The sequence below is a fragment of the Hibiscus syriacus genome, unplaced genomic scaffold (genome assembly GCF_006381635.1).
Source record: "Hibiscus syriacus cultivar Baekdansim isolate YM2019G1 unplaced genomic scaffold, ASM638163v2 tig00112758_pilon, whole genome shotgun sequence".
NCBI classification, from domain to species: Eukaryota; Viridiplantae; Streptophyta; class Magnoliopsida; order Malvales; family Malvaceae; genus Hibiscus; species Hibiscus syriacus.
In genome coordinates, this window is record NW_024063396.1 from 379,808 (window position 1) to 401,833 (window position 22,026).

Consider the following 22,026-nt stretch of genomic DNA (forward strand, 5'->3'; position numbering starts at 1 on the left):
ATTGCTACATACAGTAACGAATTCAATACAGTAACGAATTCAGAAATTTAAGAATAGGATCTAAAATTTTAATATCAATTTCTTAAAAATAACAGGTATGCAAAAAATTTTATTTTCTATTTTTCCTTAACGTATTAAACAAAATTTCACCTTTTTTTACTAAATAATGGGAATGCACTTAACCCCTAAGGGATTAGTGCATCCACCCCTGCGGTGGATGCGGTGCAAATGATACATATAATCTATCCTCCTCCAATATGTGCATATATATATATATGATTCCACAAATAAAGCTCATACATCAACATAACAAACGGATGCCTACCCAAATACCTCTTGGTTCTAGGGGGTGTTGTTAAGTGGTGGTATTTAGCAAAGAAACAAATAGGGTCGGAATGCATACGGATTTGACCTTTTCCGGGGATTCAAGTGCGATCCAAGCGCCACATCCCCGCTTGGGAGTCTTTGCTTCACTTCTTCCCACCTCCAGAAACATTGAACTTGAAAAATATTATGTCTCCATCTTGGACCACGTAAGTTTTCCCTTCCTGCCTATATTTTCCAGCAGCCTGATCAAAAGGGAAACTTGTGAGAAACCAGACGTCATTGCAACTAGATGAAACCATGCGAAACTTTACATGTTAAATAAATGGCACCGTACAAACTTTGGATATGAACCACGGATCATCAATTGTAGCTCAAGATGCAATGAGCTTATATCCAACCTTTAATCACACTCCCAAGGCAAGGCTTCTCAATATTACATGTGACATGAGCTTAAATCCTAAACTTCACAGTTCTAGCCTTAGATCACATGTCAAGTCACTTTCTTTCCCCCTTGAATAATTATTCCTTTTATTCTGATTTCCAACAGACACTTTACGCAAACAAAAGCTAAAAGAAAACCATTCATAGGCATACTAACCTTAACAGCTGCCTCACTTCCAAGCTCCTTCAGATCTTCAAATTTCATGACCTGGATGACACACAGAAAACAGTCACTAAAAGACATATATATGTTGCCATAGAAGCTGGTAAGAAAATCAAATGAATAGGTGAAAGGAAATGTTGTCCTTTCAGTTGGTACAACAACGCTCGACATCACAAAAGATTCAATGTTTAAACTTAAGCAATAGAAAAACAACAGTAATCAATACACTCTGAGCACGTTAAATAAATCGTGTTGCAGAAAAGGGGCCACTTGAAAAGGCATAATTGTTGTGTCATAGTTCATCGCAGAAGATAATACAGCAAACTTTAAAAGTTTCTTTCAAGGTTTAATATAATATACAAGAAGTCATGATCTAAGACCCAACCTCAGCACATATAAATCCTCTCTCAAAATCTGTATGAATGGCTCCTGCAGCTTGAGGAGCCTTGGATTGCCGTCTAATTTGCCAGCATTTCACCTGGAAAGGGAAAAACAATCAAATTATTGATGCCATCAATTGATTAAACCCAAGAAGAAAAAAAAAAAAGCTAAAATGCAAGATCTCCAAGAAGTGATCGACTTTAGAGAAAGCTTCAACACTTGCAACTGCATGGACCTTCAGGGAAATTCAGAATAAGGATAGCCATTTAGATTACAACACTGCAATATCAGTATTCTAAGATGTACTGAGTTATCATTGTGGGCAGCTATGGAAGTCAAATGACAACATGCTTATCAAAATAAAGATTATTGACTAGGTAACAAATCCAGAGGACATCACATATGAAAAAGGTCTAAAATTCAATATAATGATCTTAGATCATTTTTAAAAGCAGTAAATACTCTTTGATCCTCAGACAACTTCTTAACATTTAAATAGAACCAACCATTCCCTTAAAATAAATAGGTACCAAGAATTAGGTACCTCATCTGGTCCTGCTGTGAAGAAATATATGAGATTAATAGCCGAGAAACCAGTCTTGATGATCTTTGGAAGAGCACTGTGACCAAAAAAAATTCCTCAGCATCATAAATACACAATAAGAAAAAGGAAAAAAAATCAGGTCAATCATCAAGGCACTAAAGACTGACCATCAGACTTTGACATTTAACACTAAAAGCATTTTAAACCCATAAAACAAAAGACATCCATTTTCATCTAACCTTTGCACCTTGTTTTCCTTGCAATATTTTGCAGCTTCTGCAGGTTCCATATCAGTAAGGTTTCTCTCAAACACGCCGCTAAAAGGAATGATAGGTTCACCACCATGTTCTTGAACCCTGTAAAAGATAATTCTCAATCCAAATGAAAATAAACAAACCCTAATAAGCTTTTATAAGTATGATAAATCAAAAGCTAAAGGATGATTTGTCAACACTGAGAGCTGCTTAAACCCACTTAATTTTAAGCTTTTCAGTTAAATGTATTTTCTAACAGTAACACCATAGTGAATCTAACTGTTGCACTATTAGAGTTTATATTAATCTTGTTATAGTACTTGGGATTTTGTAGCAGTTTATGGCCTGTGCCTATATATGATCTGGTTGTTACATTTAAGTAGGTTTTAGATTATAAATTACAGGGATTATGGACCATTAATTTTTATATTTCTTCCCCTGTTTCTCCCTCTCTTCTACTTCTCTATCAATTTCCTATGGTTCTTCCCGATTCCAGCAAATTTTTGGCGAATCTCGAGCTTCTCTACTTTACCCAATCCTTTCCTACCTCAATAAAAGCCAATAGAAAACCTAAACATTGGAATGTGCCAGGAAACATTAGACAAAATAACAGAAACCAGTGCGATATCATCTTGCTATGTTTCTTGGCATTATATAGAACAAGAACATGTGAACCCCATCCCCTGAGACATACACACAGAAAAGAAGAGAGCATACCAAGCATGAATCTTCGGTAAGAACTTGTTCTTTTTTCTTTGGTAATCTTTCTCAGTCATGTTCACCTGCACATAAAATAAAATAGTATGATAATAAAATATCTGTCCACATTCCTGAAATTGTTAAAGATAAAAGAAACTACTTTCTCTAAAAAATTAACATTACAAGCCATGACACATCTGAGGCTCTCTCATATTGAAGTAAGCAGCTACAACATATAAATTGGTTAATGGATCAACAACATTAAGCAAAAAGAAAATGCAAAAAGACAAGGCAGCTGGAAATGACAACAGTTTGTAAAGCAAACATATTCAGGTCTTCTACTTGGTAATACTATTGTAAATCTACAGTAAGAATGCAAGACTTCATCTATGAACTCATATTTAACTCTGAAAATTGACAAGGTATCCAGACATCTAGGTTATACCATCACTCATCACATCATTTAAGTAGTAATAGGAAAATCTTGTCACAGATTGCTATACTTAGAACAGAGAAACAGGCAAACAGCAAGCAAAAAACCATAAAAGATAGCAGCAAACCTCACATAACAGATGACAAGAACATATTAAACATACACAGCCATAAGAAAAGGAAAATAAAGGCATTGGTAAGTACAACAGAAGGAACACCAACCAAATAAACAACTGGCTTGGCACTAAGCAATTGAAAAGTATTCAATATCTCAATATCAGCCGCTTTCCAGTCCCCTAGACGAACATCTTTTCCTTCTTCGATCCATGCCTTAACCTGTAATATAACAAGCAAGATTGCTTTTTGGAATTAATATAATCTACCATTAGCAAATTTTGCTCTATAGCATAAGCTCATATCCGATGAACATGATAATATGATTAAATGCATACTTGACTGAGCTATAATAGTCTTTACAAGTTACCATCAAAAACAAAAACTGGATAAAATGTAGACTTTATGTACGGTGACAATTACTCTCTACCGATGACTTTTGACCACCACCACAGTCATGGTCTTCAGTATGTGAGCTTCTGACCACAATTTTTTAAATAACGGTCTTGAATGTTAATTTGGGCCCATCTTTTAGATTGTGGGTCTAAGGCCATGAACCTTATGTGAGGTGATAGCCACTTTTGGATCATGGTCACTGGTGGTCTAAAGTTCTGGAGTAAAGGTTGCTACTAAAAGTAGGAACTCTCAGTTCAACAGTCTGCTATAAAGAGAACAGAACCAGCCTAAAATCCTAAACTTCAATAAAGACTATCTTTTGTAAAGATAAAACCAAAAACAATATCAAGATGTACATAGACTAAAGGGCAGCCACATAGAAGAATAATGAGACAATTTCCTCTATTTACAATACATAAGAAGCAGCAATAGAAAACGTTAATAAAAAATCAGACCCACAAGAATGACATACATAAGATGAGACCTGCAGAAAAAGTAAAAGATCAAATGTCCAAAACCCTACCATTTGACACACTTCAAGCTCTATTTTTAATTGCTTGTCATTACTCCTTTTCATGCTCTTCTCAAGATCTTCTATCTTCCTTTCCATAAATTCAACATCCTAAAGAAAACGAAGTTAGAAAGTAATCAGTACATAAACGAAGTTATTGCATACGAAAAGGTCCTCTTCATCTTCAAACTTGCAAAATGGGAGTTGTCAAGGTGCAACACCCACTCTAGGAGCTAGAATCCTTATATTGCTGCAGATGCAACATGCAAGACACATAAGGACTAGCCAAGTGAAGTAAAGTGCAATATGTATATCTTTGAGTTTTTGTATGTGTCTAATTGTAAAGAATGGAATTTTTATTGGTCACTGTGCATGCCCTTATGGTCCATGTCAATAGCTGAATGCTAAAAAATTGAGAAGTATAGAGTTCAATACCGTTCATTTCTTCCCAGTAAAGATACATCCAATGAAAAGGGTAGGAAAAAAAAGAAGTTGAAGAGAACTTCAATCAGGTGAGCAAGCCAAAAGTGCACCAGGCATGCACCTTATCAAATAGGCATTGTTGTCCAGTGCTAAGACATGCCTTAAAAAGAATGGTAATGTGTGTTTCTTAATCTTCCAATTCCAAATGAAAAACAGGCTAGCTGTATTTTAATTGTATTTTATTAATCAGAGCTCCAAATAACTATTGCAGGAATATTAGAATTCAAGAACAAACCTTTAACCGTAACTCGGCACTAATAGTCTCTAAATCTCTTACAGGATCAACAGAATCGTCAACATGGATGATATCTGAATCTTCAAATGCACCTGAAGGATTGAGTGCAAAAAATAAGATTCCAATGAAATAATTCTTACACCAAAAGCACACAGGTTATAACTATAAAAAAATGGCTTTAAATAACATCAAACCATTTAATAACTTTAACAATCCTTTGTTGTAAAAGAAAAATAAATATTCCTCAACGTATGATAAAAATTTAAATTTTATGCTGCATTGAAGTAAGCAAACATCGTGATTTGTAACATAAAAAAAATTCCAGCTCAAAAGGATAGGCATCTTACGTAAAACATGAAAAATGCCATCAACTGCACGGATATGAGACAAGAAGTTGTTGCCCAATCCTTGGCCTTCATGGGCACCTCTAAACAGTCCAGCAATATCATGAATTTCTAAGAAAGCTGAAACCTGATGCATCCACACTTCTCTAAGTTTTAGGCAGAAACAAGCTAATAAAATAATAGTGAGCTTACATTCAGCCTTTTACATGGAAAAAGGCTAAAACACTAAAAAAAAACCCTGAACAATTTCAGTTTTATTAAGTAAGCCCCGATACTTGAATTGTGCTGAAATAAGCCTTTAGGAAAGGTTGCCTTATATCAAGGGCCAATTTAAGTATAAATTAAAGGATAAGGGCTTACTTGGATATAATACCATTGCAGCGGCTTAAGTGCAAGTAATGCTAATTTTATGCAGACAGGCAAAACAAAGAAGAAAACAGGTTATACCTCACTTTTGGGTTTGAACAATTGGCAAAGCCATTCGAATCGCTCGTCGGGGACATTAACTCGGGCTTCATTAGGCTCGATTGTACAAAAGGGGAAGTTCTCAGCAGGAATTGAAAGCTTAGTAAGCGTGTTGAAAAGAGTAGATTTTCCCACACCTGCAAGTGAAGAAGCGATATTCACAAGATATCAAGCTTTAGCTTCAAGAAATGAAATGAAAAATGAAGTTGAAAGAAGAAAGTTACGATTCCGATCTTGAGGTGAGAAGAGAATCGGCCAAGGATCAGCCTATCGGCTGGTACTTCCTTGGATTTAGATGCTTTCGGAGGCATTGCTTTTAGGGTTTGGAACAGAGTAGATGCGATTGAGCAGCAGAGTGCTGAGGTTATGTTTGTTGTTTTTCTTTTTATCAGAAAGGGGCTTTGAGTCACTAGGAAACCCATCTTATACTCGGTTCAAACCCTAGTCCCGGTTCACTGAGTCTGTACGATCATCCATTGTTGGAGAAAAATTTATGTGCATGTTATGCCAGCCCAATTGTATAGCCTCAAAGCCCAAAGTACTTCACAGCCTCTATTATAACCTAAATACTAACCTCAGGTGAAAACCGTGACGGTCTTTTATGAGATTATGGGTATTGGCTTCAATTATTTAATAAAAAATTATATACACGGATCAAGTGATATCGATGGTAAAAGAGTTTTTTTTTTTGGAGATTCCAAGTTCGAGCACTATGAATATCATGGATAAGACTGCTCAATATCAAATTATTAAGAGTTATCTATGAACAGATATTATCTTGTATTTATTTAATATTAATTAATAAAAAATATAATTTTTTTAAATATTAATTAAATATTTCAATATACTATCTTCTTTCATTTTGATATTTCACACCATGAGTGTCAGTTTTTTTATCCTCCCCTCTGCCGGCAATTTATTTTCTCTTTCATTTTGATCTTTTGTATAATTGTTCTGTCAGTTGTCGAGGAGAACTGAAATTTGGGAATATGAGGTCTGTTGGAAAGTGACGAAGCTAAAGAGTAAGACCCTTGTCTTCACCTTGTTGAAGGTAATTCGGAGTGCATGTGTTTGCTACATTTGGAAGGAGGGAAACAGAAGGGTTTTTGGCGCCGCGGGGTCCAAAACAATGTGGATGAAGTCATCCGAAAGATAGAGGAGGAAGTCCGATTGAGGTTTATGCGTATAAAACAGGGAGTGATCAATGCTAAGTTATGTGAAGACGAGGGTATTATTTGATTGATTGTTGTATATGGGTGATATGTTGTTCAGAGCAGAAAGTATTAACGTTACAGTTGGTTTTTGTAATATCATCAATTAAAAAAAGCAATTGCTCGTTGAATCTAATAAAATCGTCAACGATTTTGGGTATCAAATATTTTTTATCCAGCGAAGACGATTATGTCAAAATTATCAATGGTTAAAGGTGACTTTGATAATTACTTCTAAAATTAACATGTTTTTATAGTTGATTAATTGAAATCCTCTTATTTTTTTAAATTTATCTTTTTATTTCTTAAATAAGCATCTTAAATAACCCACCACAGTCAAGTATCATCCTCTTCCTCTCCTTCACTTGCCTATATTCCTCATAATCCACCCTTGTTTTGTTTGGAGCTCACTACTCGAAGACCAATCACCCACCTACAGCAATGTCAGTAGCGCATCAATTTTCTTTTTCATTCAAGTGGCTTGATAACCGGTGTTAGAGTTGATTCAATTTCTCTCAAAGCTGAAATCATCGTCCAAGTACTTACTAAACACAGTAATTAGATCATCAACCATGATTTGTTGAACGAAGACCACCACGAGAAATTATTGCATAACCTTTTTCACCACTTATGATATGGACCTAACCAATAAAATTAAGAACCTTCGGGGAGGGAGAGAAGCGAACGAATGGCCATACCAAATTACCAAATAATTTTGAATAAAATGGTGGTTCAATTCATATGTTTTACATTCAATGTCATGGACAGCTCAACATGCATAAAAAAAAACTAAACAAATTATAAAGACCACCTAACAGCGGCAGCACATCAACCTATAACTATATGGGGTGTTTGGATGGGGGAATGTGGGATCCCCATGGGAATGAAATTCACATTCCCCCGTTTGATTATCCCGAGAATCTCATTCCTGGTAATATAAGATTACCAATAGTAGATTTTTTTGGATATATTATCGGGAATGTCATTATCTCCTTTTCCTTAGGTATTGTTGGATTATTGGCGTTTTGGACTAAAATGGCCTTAATTTTTTTTTTCTTTCAAAAATATCCTTCTTATGTCATTGAATAATGAAAATTCTACGAAGGTTAAATTACAAATTTATCCTTAAACTATTTTAGATTTACAAAAATAAAATTTTATATGAAGTTCAGGGATTAAAATAAAATTTTACCCTTTCATTAAACCTTTTTATATTTTCAATTTTTAAAAAAAAATTATATAAAATTTTATGAATTTAATTTTTTTAAAGAAAATATATAAATATTTTCCAACTTGTTAAAAAAACAAATATATAATAAGGACAATTTGGTTAAATATACATTCTAATAATCTTTTATTACTTTAACCAAACACGATAATCTTACATTCATGCTAAGTCAACCAAACACAAAATAAAACATTCCCAGTAATCTTATTCCCTGATAATCTTACATTCTCATTGGTAATCTTACATTCCGTGAACCAAACGCACCTTATATGGTATCATGAGGTGGATGGGGCCACTGTTATGACAATAGGGCGAGCCTGGCTTTACTTTTAGTATAATTATACATTTAACATTCCATGCTTACATTTTGTCTATTTAACTCCAACTGTATGGATAAAGTACATTAAATGTCAAAGAACTATGATCAAATATTGTTTTAGTCACTTAATTTTTAAAAATTATAAAATTATCATTAAAATTTTCAAACAATTATAAAATTTTTATTAAGTTTTATCAAAATATTACAAAATGGTAACTAAATTTCATCAAAATATCACAAAATAATTATCAAACTTGTATAATTATTATAATGTAGCAATAATTATTTTTTAGTGATTTAATAAATTTAATAATTATTTTAAAAATTTTATTATTTTAATGACTAAAACAATCATTTTAACATAGTTTAGTAATATCTATTATACTTTATCTTACATTTTTTTACTATAACCTTCAAACTTTCAAATATAATTGAATAGTTGTTCTTATATAAAATAGGATAAAGTATATAAAAGGTCCTTTGATTATAGGATACTATTTTATTGGGTTCTTTGACTATTAGAATTTACAAAATGGCATCCTAACAATAGAGAGTTGTTTTGTTGAGTCATCGACAATTAAAAGTTAAAAATAGTCACCCAACTATTCATATATTACAAACTCATCTTCTTCTTTTTTTGTTAAAAATTTACGATTATTTGAGTTGGACATATGGATGGGCACAGACTCAAACCTGACGAATTATTACTTGATCCGACTCTATTAGGTCGTGTTAGTTTTTTGGAGGATGAGTTTGGGTCGGGTCGGGTCAGGTCAGGTCAAGTTCAAGTTTAAGGTGAAAAATATGCTATCCAAAAAATGTAATTATACCTTATAAGTTTATAGATAATTGCAATGATACTCATTTATATATTATTATTATTATTTAACATATTTTATAGAATAAAATTAATATTTTTTATAAATATAGTTATTTTGGGTCGAGTCGGTTGAGTTTGGGTTTTATCTCAAAAGGTAGGTCGGGTTTCGAGTCGAGTGAAGTCACCCTAAACTCGAGTCAAATCGAGTTTTAGGTGGAGGATGCATATTTTTCAGGTCAGATTGGGTTGGTAAAAAACCTGACCCATGTCTATCCTTAGTTAGACGTTAATTTGCTAACTATAATATGATAAAATTATATTTTAATTATGTTTATTACCATCGTTGTTGCTTTCAAGTATTGGCTCGACAATAAAATACAGTTCAAACGATTTTAGGATCAAATTTCATCATATCTCAATCAACAGGTTAACGTCCAGCTCAGAAGACATTCAATTTTTTTAACCAAAAATGATACTTTTTTAAACATATGAATAGTTAGTAACTATTTTATAACTTTTAATAGTCGGGGACTCAACAAATTAGTATTCTATAGTCGGGGGACTCTACAAAATAGTGTCATATAGTTGGGGTCCATTTTTATATTTTCCCCATAAAATATTGATTAAAATGTTAATTTTAACCTAATTCACGTGAGAGCAAGCACATTTGATCGGGTGATCATGTTGCTTATCTTTATTCTCTCATACTTCCTTAGGTCATGGGTTTAGACCCACTGTGAGCGTTCTCATTCCCATCCCTACCAGATAGGATTAGAATTAAATTTAGAATTTATAAAAAAAAAATTCATGTTGAGTTAATTAGCTGTTAGCTACATTAATTAGTGCTTGGTTTGTTATGGTAGTTATGCAGTTGTGACTATATAATAAGAATGAATGTATTCGCAGAGACAATGAGTAATAGATGAAATATTTTATTTTAACAATTCATATGATAGGATGAATCTATAACACACATAACGTATTGAAATATATCATTAATGTAATACATTAAAATATATCATTAATTAAATTGTTCTTATCAGGTAAACATTAAAAAAATCAAGTATCACTTCATGATTAATCCACTAAATTTGTAAGATAAATTTTTTAAATAGCCACTAAATTATGTTAAAATAATTTTCTTATATGTTAAAATTTCAAAAGTTATATAACGAACATTGAACATTATATTTTTTTATAAAATAGATACGATAATTTTAATTGTCATTAAAGGGATGACTATTGCGGACGCCACTTGCCCCATTTCGATTCACAAATCTTTTGGCTTTCATCTTTGGCGAGCTCTCACCAAAATCTAGTCGACCTTCTACAGCTTCTTAACTTGGTCTATTGCGGATGGTTCCTCTGTTCGCTTCTGGTATGATAAATGGATCCAGGGGCTTCCCCCTCTTTCTAATTTCGATCAAACACGACGGTCGTTAATGATGATCTTCTGGGCAAGATGTTACCATTCAGAATGGTTTTTGGAACTTGACACTTCTAAATCATCTTCTTGTTCTTGAAGCAGTTTAGCACATCCAAAGCATCCATCCTCCTGCTCTTAACGCAGACAACGATCGTTGTATTTGGATCACGATAAAAATGGGAGATTTTCGATCAAATCAGCCTACACTCAAATTTCTAATTCCACCTGGTCTTCTAAAAATAGTGACTGGAATTTTGTGTGGAAACTTCATGTCCCTGAACGTATAAAAAACTTCATTTGGCTCTCGCTCCACGATAGAATCCTCACTAATGTTAACAGATGGAAGAGGAAACTCGTAAACGATCCAACTTGTGTTATTTGTGGCTCATTTGACGAATCAATATTACACATTATTCATGGTTGTAATGAATCCAAACATCTCTGGGACTATCATTGCCAACCAGTATTCTGTCATCTTCTTCGCTCTCCCTCTTGATCAATGGATCCTATCAAACATTGGTTCCTCCTGTCTTTACCCAGGTATAGATATTCCTTGGAATATTGTGTTCTCCTCTCTAATTTGGCAGATATGGAAACTTCAAAATTCCATGATATTTAATGAAGATGACCACTCCAATGCCGACATTTTCCACAGTAGCATCTCTTAGGCTAAATATTATGTTGAAGCATCATACCGAATTGCTCAGCACTCTCGCCATTTCGAAGCTGTCCAATAGTCGCCTGCGCTCAATGATTGGGTTCTCTTAACACAGATGATGTAACATCCTCAATACCAGGTTAGTGACTAGATTAATTTTTTTTAGAAATTGGTGATAAAAGTAGGATAATTGAATAGTTCAATGACTTACTTGAAGATATTTTATGCATCATTGTTAGTAATTATTAGATGAAGTAAAGGGCAAAATGGTCATTTGACATGAAAGATTTTTATTTTCCTTTATAAGATAAGGAAGCCCACGTGGAAGAGAAAAGAAGGTAAAACAAACTTCCAGAGTTCTCTTCTCCTCCTCTTTTCTTCATACGTGAAGGTCTAAGGCAAAGGTGATATTTCTTATTAGTTGATTATTAGTTGAAATTTAAGTTGGATTTTGTTCTTTAGATTATACTTAAGCTTAAGGAAAGCTTAAATTACCTTAAAATTCAAGGATAAGAGAGTTAGATGGAATTAAAGAAAAGAAATGAATCAGTGAAATTTTGATAGAAAAATATTAATTAGATTTCAAGACCCAATTTGACTTGTCATTAGTGAAATTAAGAAGTATAAGGTGTTAGAATTGAAATTAGAACATGTTGGAAATTGAGTGTGATTCTTGAATTCCATATAAAGGATAGGATGTTGAGTTTAAAGAAGTGATTATTGAGTAGAAACGAGTTTAACTGTGTGTATGAAAGTTATGAATATTAAAGGAGGTGAAAGATGAAGAGTTGATATGAAAGAGAGTGAATTTCGTGCTTAAAATGGAATTTTTGGGTTGTGTGCATCGATGCATATTCAATGTGTATCGATGCACTCTCAAATAAATAAACATCGAATGTAATTAGTGCATCGACGCATAAGGAGTGTATCGATGCACCTCCTTAAAATGAAAACATCGAAGGTGATTTGTGTACCGATGCATGGGTAGTGCATCGATGCACATGTTAAGGGATGCATCGATACACTATAGAATGTATCGATGCACTTCAATGGGAAATGGAATAAATCTTTCTTTCAGTCTAAGAAATTATAGATTATAGTATATCAATGGGATACTGATAGTATAAATATATGATTGTGTAGACATCGATCGAAAGCAAAATTTGGATAGGTCGGCAGAAAAAGATACGCAAAGAAAAAAAGAGCTTAAGAGTGTTCATTGAGACCAGTTGATTACATGATAGTAAGTGTACGTTATGTTAAGGAATTAAGACTTGCGATGAGTCTAATTTCGATATTATATGATATAAGTACTAAAGCATAAACATGTAGCGATATGGTGTTAGATGTATGATATATGAGTAAATGCATATGTCTAATTGTTGAATGCATCTTTATGTGTGAACTATGTAAATGCATGTATTTATGATAATAGGTCATGTGATCATGAGATATATGATAAAATATATGTGAAAGTAATATGACTCATATGTGTTTCTATTAGAATGTTGTATGATATGTTAAGTATGTGAAATGAATGATGTGAATACATGTTAGTATAATAAGATAGATTAGATGTTATAATTGAATTAAGGGATTGTATGAGAACATGTATATGCGAACATGTGTTATGAGATAAGAATCATGACTATGAACTATGTGAAAAGGAATACAAGTAAAAGTGAAAAGCTATGTGATAAGTGAATGTGAATTACATGGAAATATGCTATGTGAAAGTGAACTATGTGCCTACGTGAATATGTGAAAAGATATAAAAAGTAATGCCCATGCCATGTGTTATGAGAGCTATATGTATAGTTGACATGCCAAGAGTCGAGGGTTCTACGTGGTCCTTTGGGACATAGTAGTCCTTCGGGACACAGTGGTCCTTCGAGACATAGTGATCCTATGGGACAAATTCTACGCGCCCCTAGTGGGATTTTTATGAGCTGTGGTGACAGGATTGTGCACAACCTCAATGTACTCACATGCCTTAAGTTCTCAATAGTGTGCATGGGCTTTGAAAAGAAAACATAATGTAACACCCCCAACCTGTATCCGACTAGGATACGAGTCTGAAGTGTCACATTGACTTTTCAAAAATTTATTCGTATAAAATAGTGAGTAATTTAAAAACTTTTATAACATTTAAATTATTCAAAACATTTACAAAATTATTCAGAGCTTATACAATATATTCTTTTGATTACATGCCAACTAGAACTTTATATACAAAAATACATATTATTCACCTCTCTTCTGATCTGACATTCGGTAAGGAGAACTGACCTGTCTTATTCCTCTTTACTTTTCTTTCCAAACCTACGTGTGAAACAATCACACGCTAAGTCGATGACTTAGTGAGGCATATAAAACATATAATATTTCATATAACATAAAGCATGCATAAACATATACCATACATAAACATATACCATCATTATCATAATCTCTATCATTATCATTAAGAAACACACATAACATCATATGGTTCATGTAACACATTTCAAACCACTTACCTTTGATAACCATTTATAAACCCATCGTATACATATCACATTCAGTATGCTTGTTTAATCACTTTATTAGCCCATGTACACTAGTGAGAACTTAAGGTATGTGAGTACATTGAGGTTGTGCACACATATGCTGTCACCACAGCTCGATCAATGTCCCGAAGGACCAGTCCATAGATTTCGAAAAACCTAGGTAATCAGTCCATATGTCCCGAAGAACATAGGTAAACAGTCCATATGTCCCGAAGAACATAGGTAAATAGTCCATATGTCCCGAAGAACATAGGTAAACAGTCCATATATCCCGAAGAACATAGGTAAACCCTCGACCCTTGACATGCCAACTATACCCTAGCTCTCATATCACATAACATGGGCATTATCATTTAACAATTCACATTACTTGTCATTTCTCTTCTGTCACATACCACATGTATGTGTAACCATGTATTCCATATCATATCACATGTATCACGTATTGCCTATTCATATGTCATTTCATATAACATATATCATATGTGCATGTAATCACATAGATCGTATCATATAGCTTCATTCATATCACATATTCATATAAGCTCATAGCTTCGTTCACATATACATGTAATCACTTAGTCTATTTTCATGTAATTCTTTTCACTTCTCATATTATTTTATATTCATATCTCACATAGCTCATATCACCTTGCATTGTTTCATATAAACATAGATGTCTTATCTTGTTCGCATATATTTTCCATTTAACTCATAGTTCTTTCACATAGCTCACTATCATATTTTCATATCACATATCTTATAATAGATTATTATATCATCATTTGTTTCCTTTCTACCTATTCATAATCACATTAACATGTAATGCAAGCAATATGTATTAATACATACATGTAATCACATAACTTATACCACATGATTCATGTAGTCATTTAGATCATTGTCTTTTAACACATATCCCATAATCACACAAATCATCACATAGATTACCAATCAAAGCACATTTTAGGAGTTAATTCTTACCATAGTAACTCCATCACTAGCTCATCGCAAGCCAATGTTTATTCAATAATATAAGTACAAATTAAATTGCACTCACCTTAGCCTTGCTTTGATTCGATTATAATCCTTTGATTATTCCAGAACTTGTTTAGGCTCAATATCTACATAAATGTACATTTTAAGGCAATTATTAGATACCTACACTTTGTAGTTGGATACTATCAACTTAAACGAACTTATTAAACCCATATTTTCAATTTTCCTTTAGGGGGTATCGATTCCCTACTGGGGGTATCGATACCCTCATGACATTCTGGAATTCTGTCGTTTGAGAGGGTATCGGTACCCCTTTGAATGGGTACCGATTCCCCCTAACCTAGAAATCATTTTTCAGCAAGAAAATTACTTCATTTCCTCTCAAACACTTCATATATCATCCCCTTTCTTATTCTTAACTTACATATACATGCTTAAACTCCTTACTACTCATTCAATACATCTTTAACTTCAAAATCTAATTCTCTACATAGAATTCAAGAATCACACTAATTTTTCTTCTTGTTCTAAATTCAATTCCATCACTTCATATCTCTTAATTCAACCATTGACAAGTCAAATTTATCTTCCAATTTGAGTAAAGAACTTTATTCCAGAATTTCATTCAAAAACTCTTAATCTTTAATCCCTCCTAATTCCACCATCCTTTGTTTTTAAGATGATTTAAGCTTTCCTTAAGCTTAATTATCATCCAATAATCATAACCAAACCTTTAGTTGAACAAATAATCAACTAATGAAGAAACTTACCTTTGCTTATGGCTTCACGGTGGAAAAGAAGAGAATGAAGAAGAGAAGTCTGGAACTCTCTCATATTTCCCATGTTTATAATACTCAAGAAGGAAGATAAAAATCTTTCCCATGAAAAGACCATTTTGCCCCTTTAGTTCATCCATTTTTGCTATTTAATCCAATATTAAAATTCTTTACTTAAATCCCAAGACTTTTAAATTTCATTTCTAAATTGAACACAAAACTTTCAAAATTTACAATTTAGTCATTGACCCTGATTTGGGATGTTACAAATCTTTCCTCCTTTAAAGAAAATTCGTCCTCGAATTTTCAATGCATGCCTTTATAATATCACGTCTTCTAATATTTTCATGTTGCTTCCCTTAATATTTCCTGCCACCGCTACAACCTACCATTTTCTCATACTCAATTCTTCATATACGTCCACATCTTTATAAGTCCATATAATATTATTCATTATATAGATAGCAACCCCAAATCCTTATTCCTCAATATTATGGATCAATTGATCTTTTCCATCATTCTCTATGTGCTTTGCACATAAATCAAGCTTTTGCTCATTTCTTAATTCTTGTAAGTATTATTATACACACAATCTTTTCATATAACCCTTACATATTTGTTCAAAGAATAATCACCCATTCTCGTTCTTCTAATAATTGAAAATTGTATTATTTCAATATCAACTTATAACTTATATCTCAATATACCTCTTGTCTTACTTGATCGTTTAACCTCCATCTTTGTCTTTTCCTATCCCTTTATTCTTTCATTCCTTCCAACATCACAATCTCCTTATAACATAGATCACATCTTTTCTTCAGGCTCTCATACTCTTTTCATATCGCTTATACTTATCCCTGATTACTGATCTTCATCGCATCTTCATAAATTTGATAATCTGCTTTACTTATACAGAATCTCATTTTTTACCATCTCTTGTACTTGTATTTTCTTCCTCAAAGCTCCTTTTTAAACATACCAATACTTATTTCCTTGCCTACATCATATTTATATGATCAAAACCATATCCAAATCCACATCATACTTAATTAACTTAACTTTATATTTTCTTCAAATCTTAGAACTTTATTATCCATACTATTACAATTAATCAGTCACAACTTTTCCAATTTAGGGCATAAGCCCTAATCAGACTAATCATATTCATCTTCTCAGTTGAAATCCAATCAGTGCAATTTACTCACTTATCCAGCCCACACTCTTATTCATATACAATATTATTCTCTTGTTTCCTCTATTACCTTATATTTCCATGATCAAAACACATAATCGTGTCTCAATTCACACCCTACTTAATTAATTTACCCTGACATCATCTTCTAATCATTTACCTTTGATACACTTACCATCACATAATTATGTTAGTCACCACCAATTATTCCAATCTAAAACATAAACCTTCATTGAACCATTCATATACATTCATTCCAGTCGGAATTATCTCAGCAATAGTTTACTTAACTTATCAAATCCATATTTATTATGATCCAAATATACAACTGTATCCAGATCCACCTCATCTTTGGTTTTTCTGTTCTGACAATATCTCAAAATCTTATAATTCACATACATTTTCCATCACATAATCTGGTTAGTCAACGCTAACTCTTTTCATCTAGAATGCAAACCCTTATTATAGCCACAATCTTGTTTATACACAATATTATCCCTTTGCCTTAAATTCATAAACTTTATCTCCATATCTCTTATACACTTGTCACTGATGCATCTATTCTTGAATTCTCATACAAATACTCACCACATCCTTTGATCTTTTTAACAATCTTATAGTGACACTTTTTCACCATATTCTATCTTATCCACAAAATAACAAAACTATTCCATATCGTGTTTCCGATTCAAAACAATGAAAACTTTCTGTCATTATTCAGATATGATTTCAGCTTTCTGAAATCAACTTTTGATCTTACTAGGCATTTTCTGAGGTATCCGCTCTTCATCCTGCCTGGCCAGGGCAGGTGAATAGCTATCACAGTCAGGAATATCACCTTTCACTTACTTCAAAATTATCACGATCGGATTTCTACTGTATTAAACTATTCTTATTCTATTAGCAAGACAACATACTCCTTACACTATCAGATCAGAAATTTTTCACTCTATGTTGGCATGTACACATTTTATGACACTTTGGACTTCGGTTTATGCTGAGAATCGGCTAAACCTTAGCTCTGATACCATAAAATGTAACACCCCCAACCTGTATCCGACCATGATACGAGTCCGAAGTATCACATTGACTTTTCAAAAATTATTCGTATAAAATAGTGAGTAATTTAAAAACTTTTATAACATTTAAATTATTCAAAACATTTACAAAATTATTCAGAGCTTATATAATATATTCTTTTGATTACATGCCAACTAGAACTTTATATACAAAAATACATATTATTCACCTCTCTTCTAATCTGACATTTGGTAAGGAGAATTGACCTGTCTTGTTCCTCTTTACTTTTCTAAACCTACGTGTGAAACAATCACACGCTAAGTTGATGACTTAGTGAGGCATATAAAACATATAATATTTCATATAACATAAAGCATACATAAACATATACCATCATTATCATAATCTCTATCATTATCATTAAGAAACACACATAACATCATATGGTTCATGTAACACATTTCAAACCACTTACCTTTGATAACCATTTATAAACCCATCGTATACATATCACATTCAATATGTTTGTTTAATCACTTTATTAGCCCATGTACACTAGTGAGAACTTAAGGTATGTGAGTACATTGAGGTTGTGCACACATATGCTGTCACCACAGCTCGATTAATGTCCCGAAGGACCAGTCCATAGATTCCGAAGAACCTAGGTAATCAGTCCATATGTCCCGAAGAACATAGGTAAACAGTCCATATATCCCGAAGAACATAGGTAAACAGTCCATATGTCCCGAAGAACATAGGTAAACAGTCCATATGTCCCGAAGAACATAGGTAAACCCTCGACCCTTGGCATGCCAACTATACCCTAGCTCTCATATCACATAACATGGGCATTATCATTTAACAATTCACATTACTTGTCATTTCTCTTCTGTCACATACCACATGTATGTGTAACCATGTATTCCATATCATATCACATGTATCACGTATTGCCTATTCATATGTCATTTCATATAACATATATCATATGTGCATGTAATCACATAAATCGTATCATATAGCTTCATTCATATCACATATTCATATAAGCTCATAGCTTCTTTCACATATACATGTAATCACTTAGTCTATTTTCATGTAATTCTTTTCACTTCTCATATTATTTTATATTCATATCTCACATAGCTCATATCACCTTGCATTGTTTCATATAAACATAGATGTCTTATCTTGTTCGCATATATTTTCCATATAACTCATAGTTCTTTCACATAGCTCACTATCATATTTTTATATCACATATCTTATAATAGATTCTTATATCATCATTTGTTTCCTTTCTACCTATTCATAATCACATTAACATGTAATGCAAGCAATATGTATTAATACATACATGTAATCACATAACTTATACCACATGATTCATGTAGTCATTTAGATCATTGTCTTTTAACACATATCCCATAATCACACAAATCATCACATAGATTACCAATCAAAGCACATTTTAGGAGTTAATTCTTACCATAGTAACTCCATCACTAAGTCATCGCAAGCCAATGTTTATTCAATAATATAAGTACAAATTAAATTGCACTCACCTTAGCCTTGCTTTGATTCGATTATAATCCTTTGATTATTCCGGAACTTGTTTAGGCTCAATATCTACATAAATGTACATTTTAAGGCAATTATTAGATACCTACACTTTGTAGTTGGATACTATCAACTTAAACGAACTTATTAAACCCATATTTTCAATTTTCCTTTAGGGGGTATCGATTCCCTACTGGGGGTATCGATACCCTCATGACATTCTGGAATTCTGTCGTTTGAGAGGGTATCGGTACCCCTTTGAATGGGTATCGATTCCCCCTAACCCAGAAATCATTTTTCAGCAAGAAAATTACTTCATTTCCTCTCAAACACTTCATATATCATCCCCTTTCTTATTCTTAACTTACATATACATGCTTAAACTCCTTACTACTCATTCAATACATCTTTAACTTCAAAATCTAATTCTCTACATAGAATTCAAGAATCACACTAATTTTTCTTCTTGTTCTAAATTCAATTCCATCACTTCATATCTCTTAATTCAACCATTGACAAGTCAAATTTATCTTCCAATTTGAGTAAAGAACTCTATTCCAGAATTTCATTCAAAAACTCTTAATCTTTAATCCCTCCTAATTCCACCATCCTTTGTTTTTAAGATGATTTAAGCTTTCCTTAAGCTTAATTATCATCCAATAATCATAACCAAACCTTTAGTTGAACAAATAATCAACTAATGAAGAAACTTACCTTTGCTTATGGCTTCACGGTGGAAAAGAAGAGAATGAAGAAGAGAAGTCTGGAACTCTCTCATATTTCCCACGTTTATAATACTCAAAAAGGAAGATAAAAATCTTTCCCATGAAAAAACCATTTTGCCCCTTTAGTTCATCCATTTTTGCTATTTAATCCAATATTAAAATTCTTTACTTAAATCCCAAGACTTTTAAATTTCATTTCTAAATTGAACACAAAACTTTCAAAATTTACAATTTAGTCATTGACCCTGATTTGGGATGTTACACATAATTTGATATAATGATATGTGTTTCTCGTGAAATGATATATGTGACATGTGATATGTATAAGTGATAAGTTAGGATCATATGATAATAATGGTAACAAGTGCATATGTGTAATGGTGATATGAGATGTTATTTGGTTATGTATGATATGATCATAGTAATTATTCATGTATGGTTGTGTTTTGAAATTATATTATACTTTTATGTTCAATATATGCTCATATGATGAAATTGAATTAATGACAAGGAAATAAGTAAGGATAAACATGTTAGTGATGAGTTCAATAGGTATATAAGTATAATGTGTATTACATATGATGTTCATGCAATTGTTAGTTTACTTTATGTATTTACATGTCTCACTAAGTCTATGACTTAGTGTGTAAGTGTCTTACACGTAAGTGTGGATAAGTCAGAAGATCAAGCTTCGGATCCGTAAAGCAGCATATCTCCGCGCAAAGTTCAGATCAGAAATATTTTGTAAAGTATGTCTTGTCATATAATTTAGTATGTTGGCATGTAACTAAGTCATTATATATGTACCCTCTGATGGAGTCTGTTAAGGTTTTAAACATATTTATGTAAAAGAATTACTTTATAGAATAGAAGTTTTAAATTTTCTATGGTTTTTATAAAATTATATGCTTTACAGAATAGAAGTTTTAAATTTTCTATGGATTTTATAAAAGTATATGCTTTGACTGATCAATGTGGCACCTCGAACTCGTATTCGGGTCGGGTACAGGTTGGGGGTGTTACAGATGAGGCAGTCAACCCCCACTCTTCCTTTAGTACAACTGGTGGAATTCTCCGAAACACGGAAGGAACATGGCTAGTGGGCTTCAACAAATTCATTGGTCGCTCTACTATTCTTCAAACAATACTTTGGGGTATTTGTGAAGGACTTAACCTTGCATGGAATTATGGTTATGACAAAGTCCAATGTCAAAAAGATAGTTCAGAGGCTTTCAACCTGATCACCTCTCCTTTTTCTCCGACCTCCCCAATCGCTCTGGTTCGTATGATTAGCCAGTTCACTAATAAAAACTGGTTACTTGAGTTTAATTTGATCAAGTGTGAAGCGAACTTTGCTGCTAATGGCCTAGTCAAATCTGAATTCAACAATGCTGGATCAATACACATCTTCCCGGCAACTCCAACTTCTCTCATAACATTCTCGTTCGAGATCCTCTTGGACTGCTCCATCATAGGTCTAATACCTTTTTAATGCTAAAGGCTTTTGTCTCTTTTATTATTCGAAAAAAAAGAGAGTGAAGTAATATATTAAATCAATAAAATAATCTCAATTATTCCATCAATTATGAATAAAATTTCCTTTTTTTTATAATTTTAACATTTCTTAGTAATAATTCTAAAAAATATTTTTTTAAATAATAAAAATTTGCAATTTATTTTTGAAACAATAACTTTATGAATTTTTTAATTCATAAAACTATTTTATAAATGTTATTTTATTTAGTTATGACTAC

General features: G+C 32.6%; 1 protein-coding gene across 1 annotated transcript; it reads right to left on the minus strand.

The window, feature by feature from the left end:
* Positions 1 to 460: 460 nt before the first annotated feature.
* On the minus strand, positions 461 to 21,742 carry LOC120183337 (obg-like ATPase 1). The gene is made up of 12 exons (XM_039188057.1): positions 21,592 to 21,742; positions 5,772 to 5,926; positions 5,328 to 5,451; positions 4,981 to 5,072; positions 4,275 to 4,373; positions 3,464 to 3,577; positions 2,828 to 2,892; positions 2,096 to 2,212; positions 1,857 to 1,932; positions 1,317 to 1,409; positions 926 to 976; positions 461 to 569 (listed from the first exon to the last, which is right to left on the minus strand). The coding sequence occupies exons 1-12, from the start codon at positions 21,740 to 21,742 to the stop codon at positions 471 to 473; spliced, it is 1,236 nt and encodes a 411-aa protein (XP_039043988.1). The 3' UTR covers positions 461 to 470.
* Positions 21,743 to 22,026: the final 284 nt, after the last annotated feature.

Excerpts from the sequence above, each read along its gene's own strand:
- LOC120183337 (XM_039188057.1), bottom strand. The coding sequence starts at position 21,742 with ATGGAGCAGTCCAAGAGGATCTCGAACGAGAATGTTATGAGAGAAGTT. Across the intron at positions 5,452-5,771 it reads TGTTCAAACCCAAAAGTGAG|GTTTCAGCTTTCTTAGAAAT; the intron begins GTATAACCTGTT and ends TGGATGCATCAG. Across the intron at positions 3,578-4,274 it reads AGCTTGAAGTGTGTCAAATG|GTTAAGGCATGGATCGAAGA; the intron begins GTAGGGTTTTGG and ends GTTATATTACAG.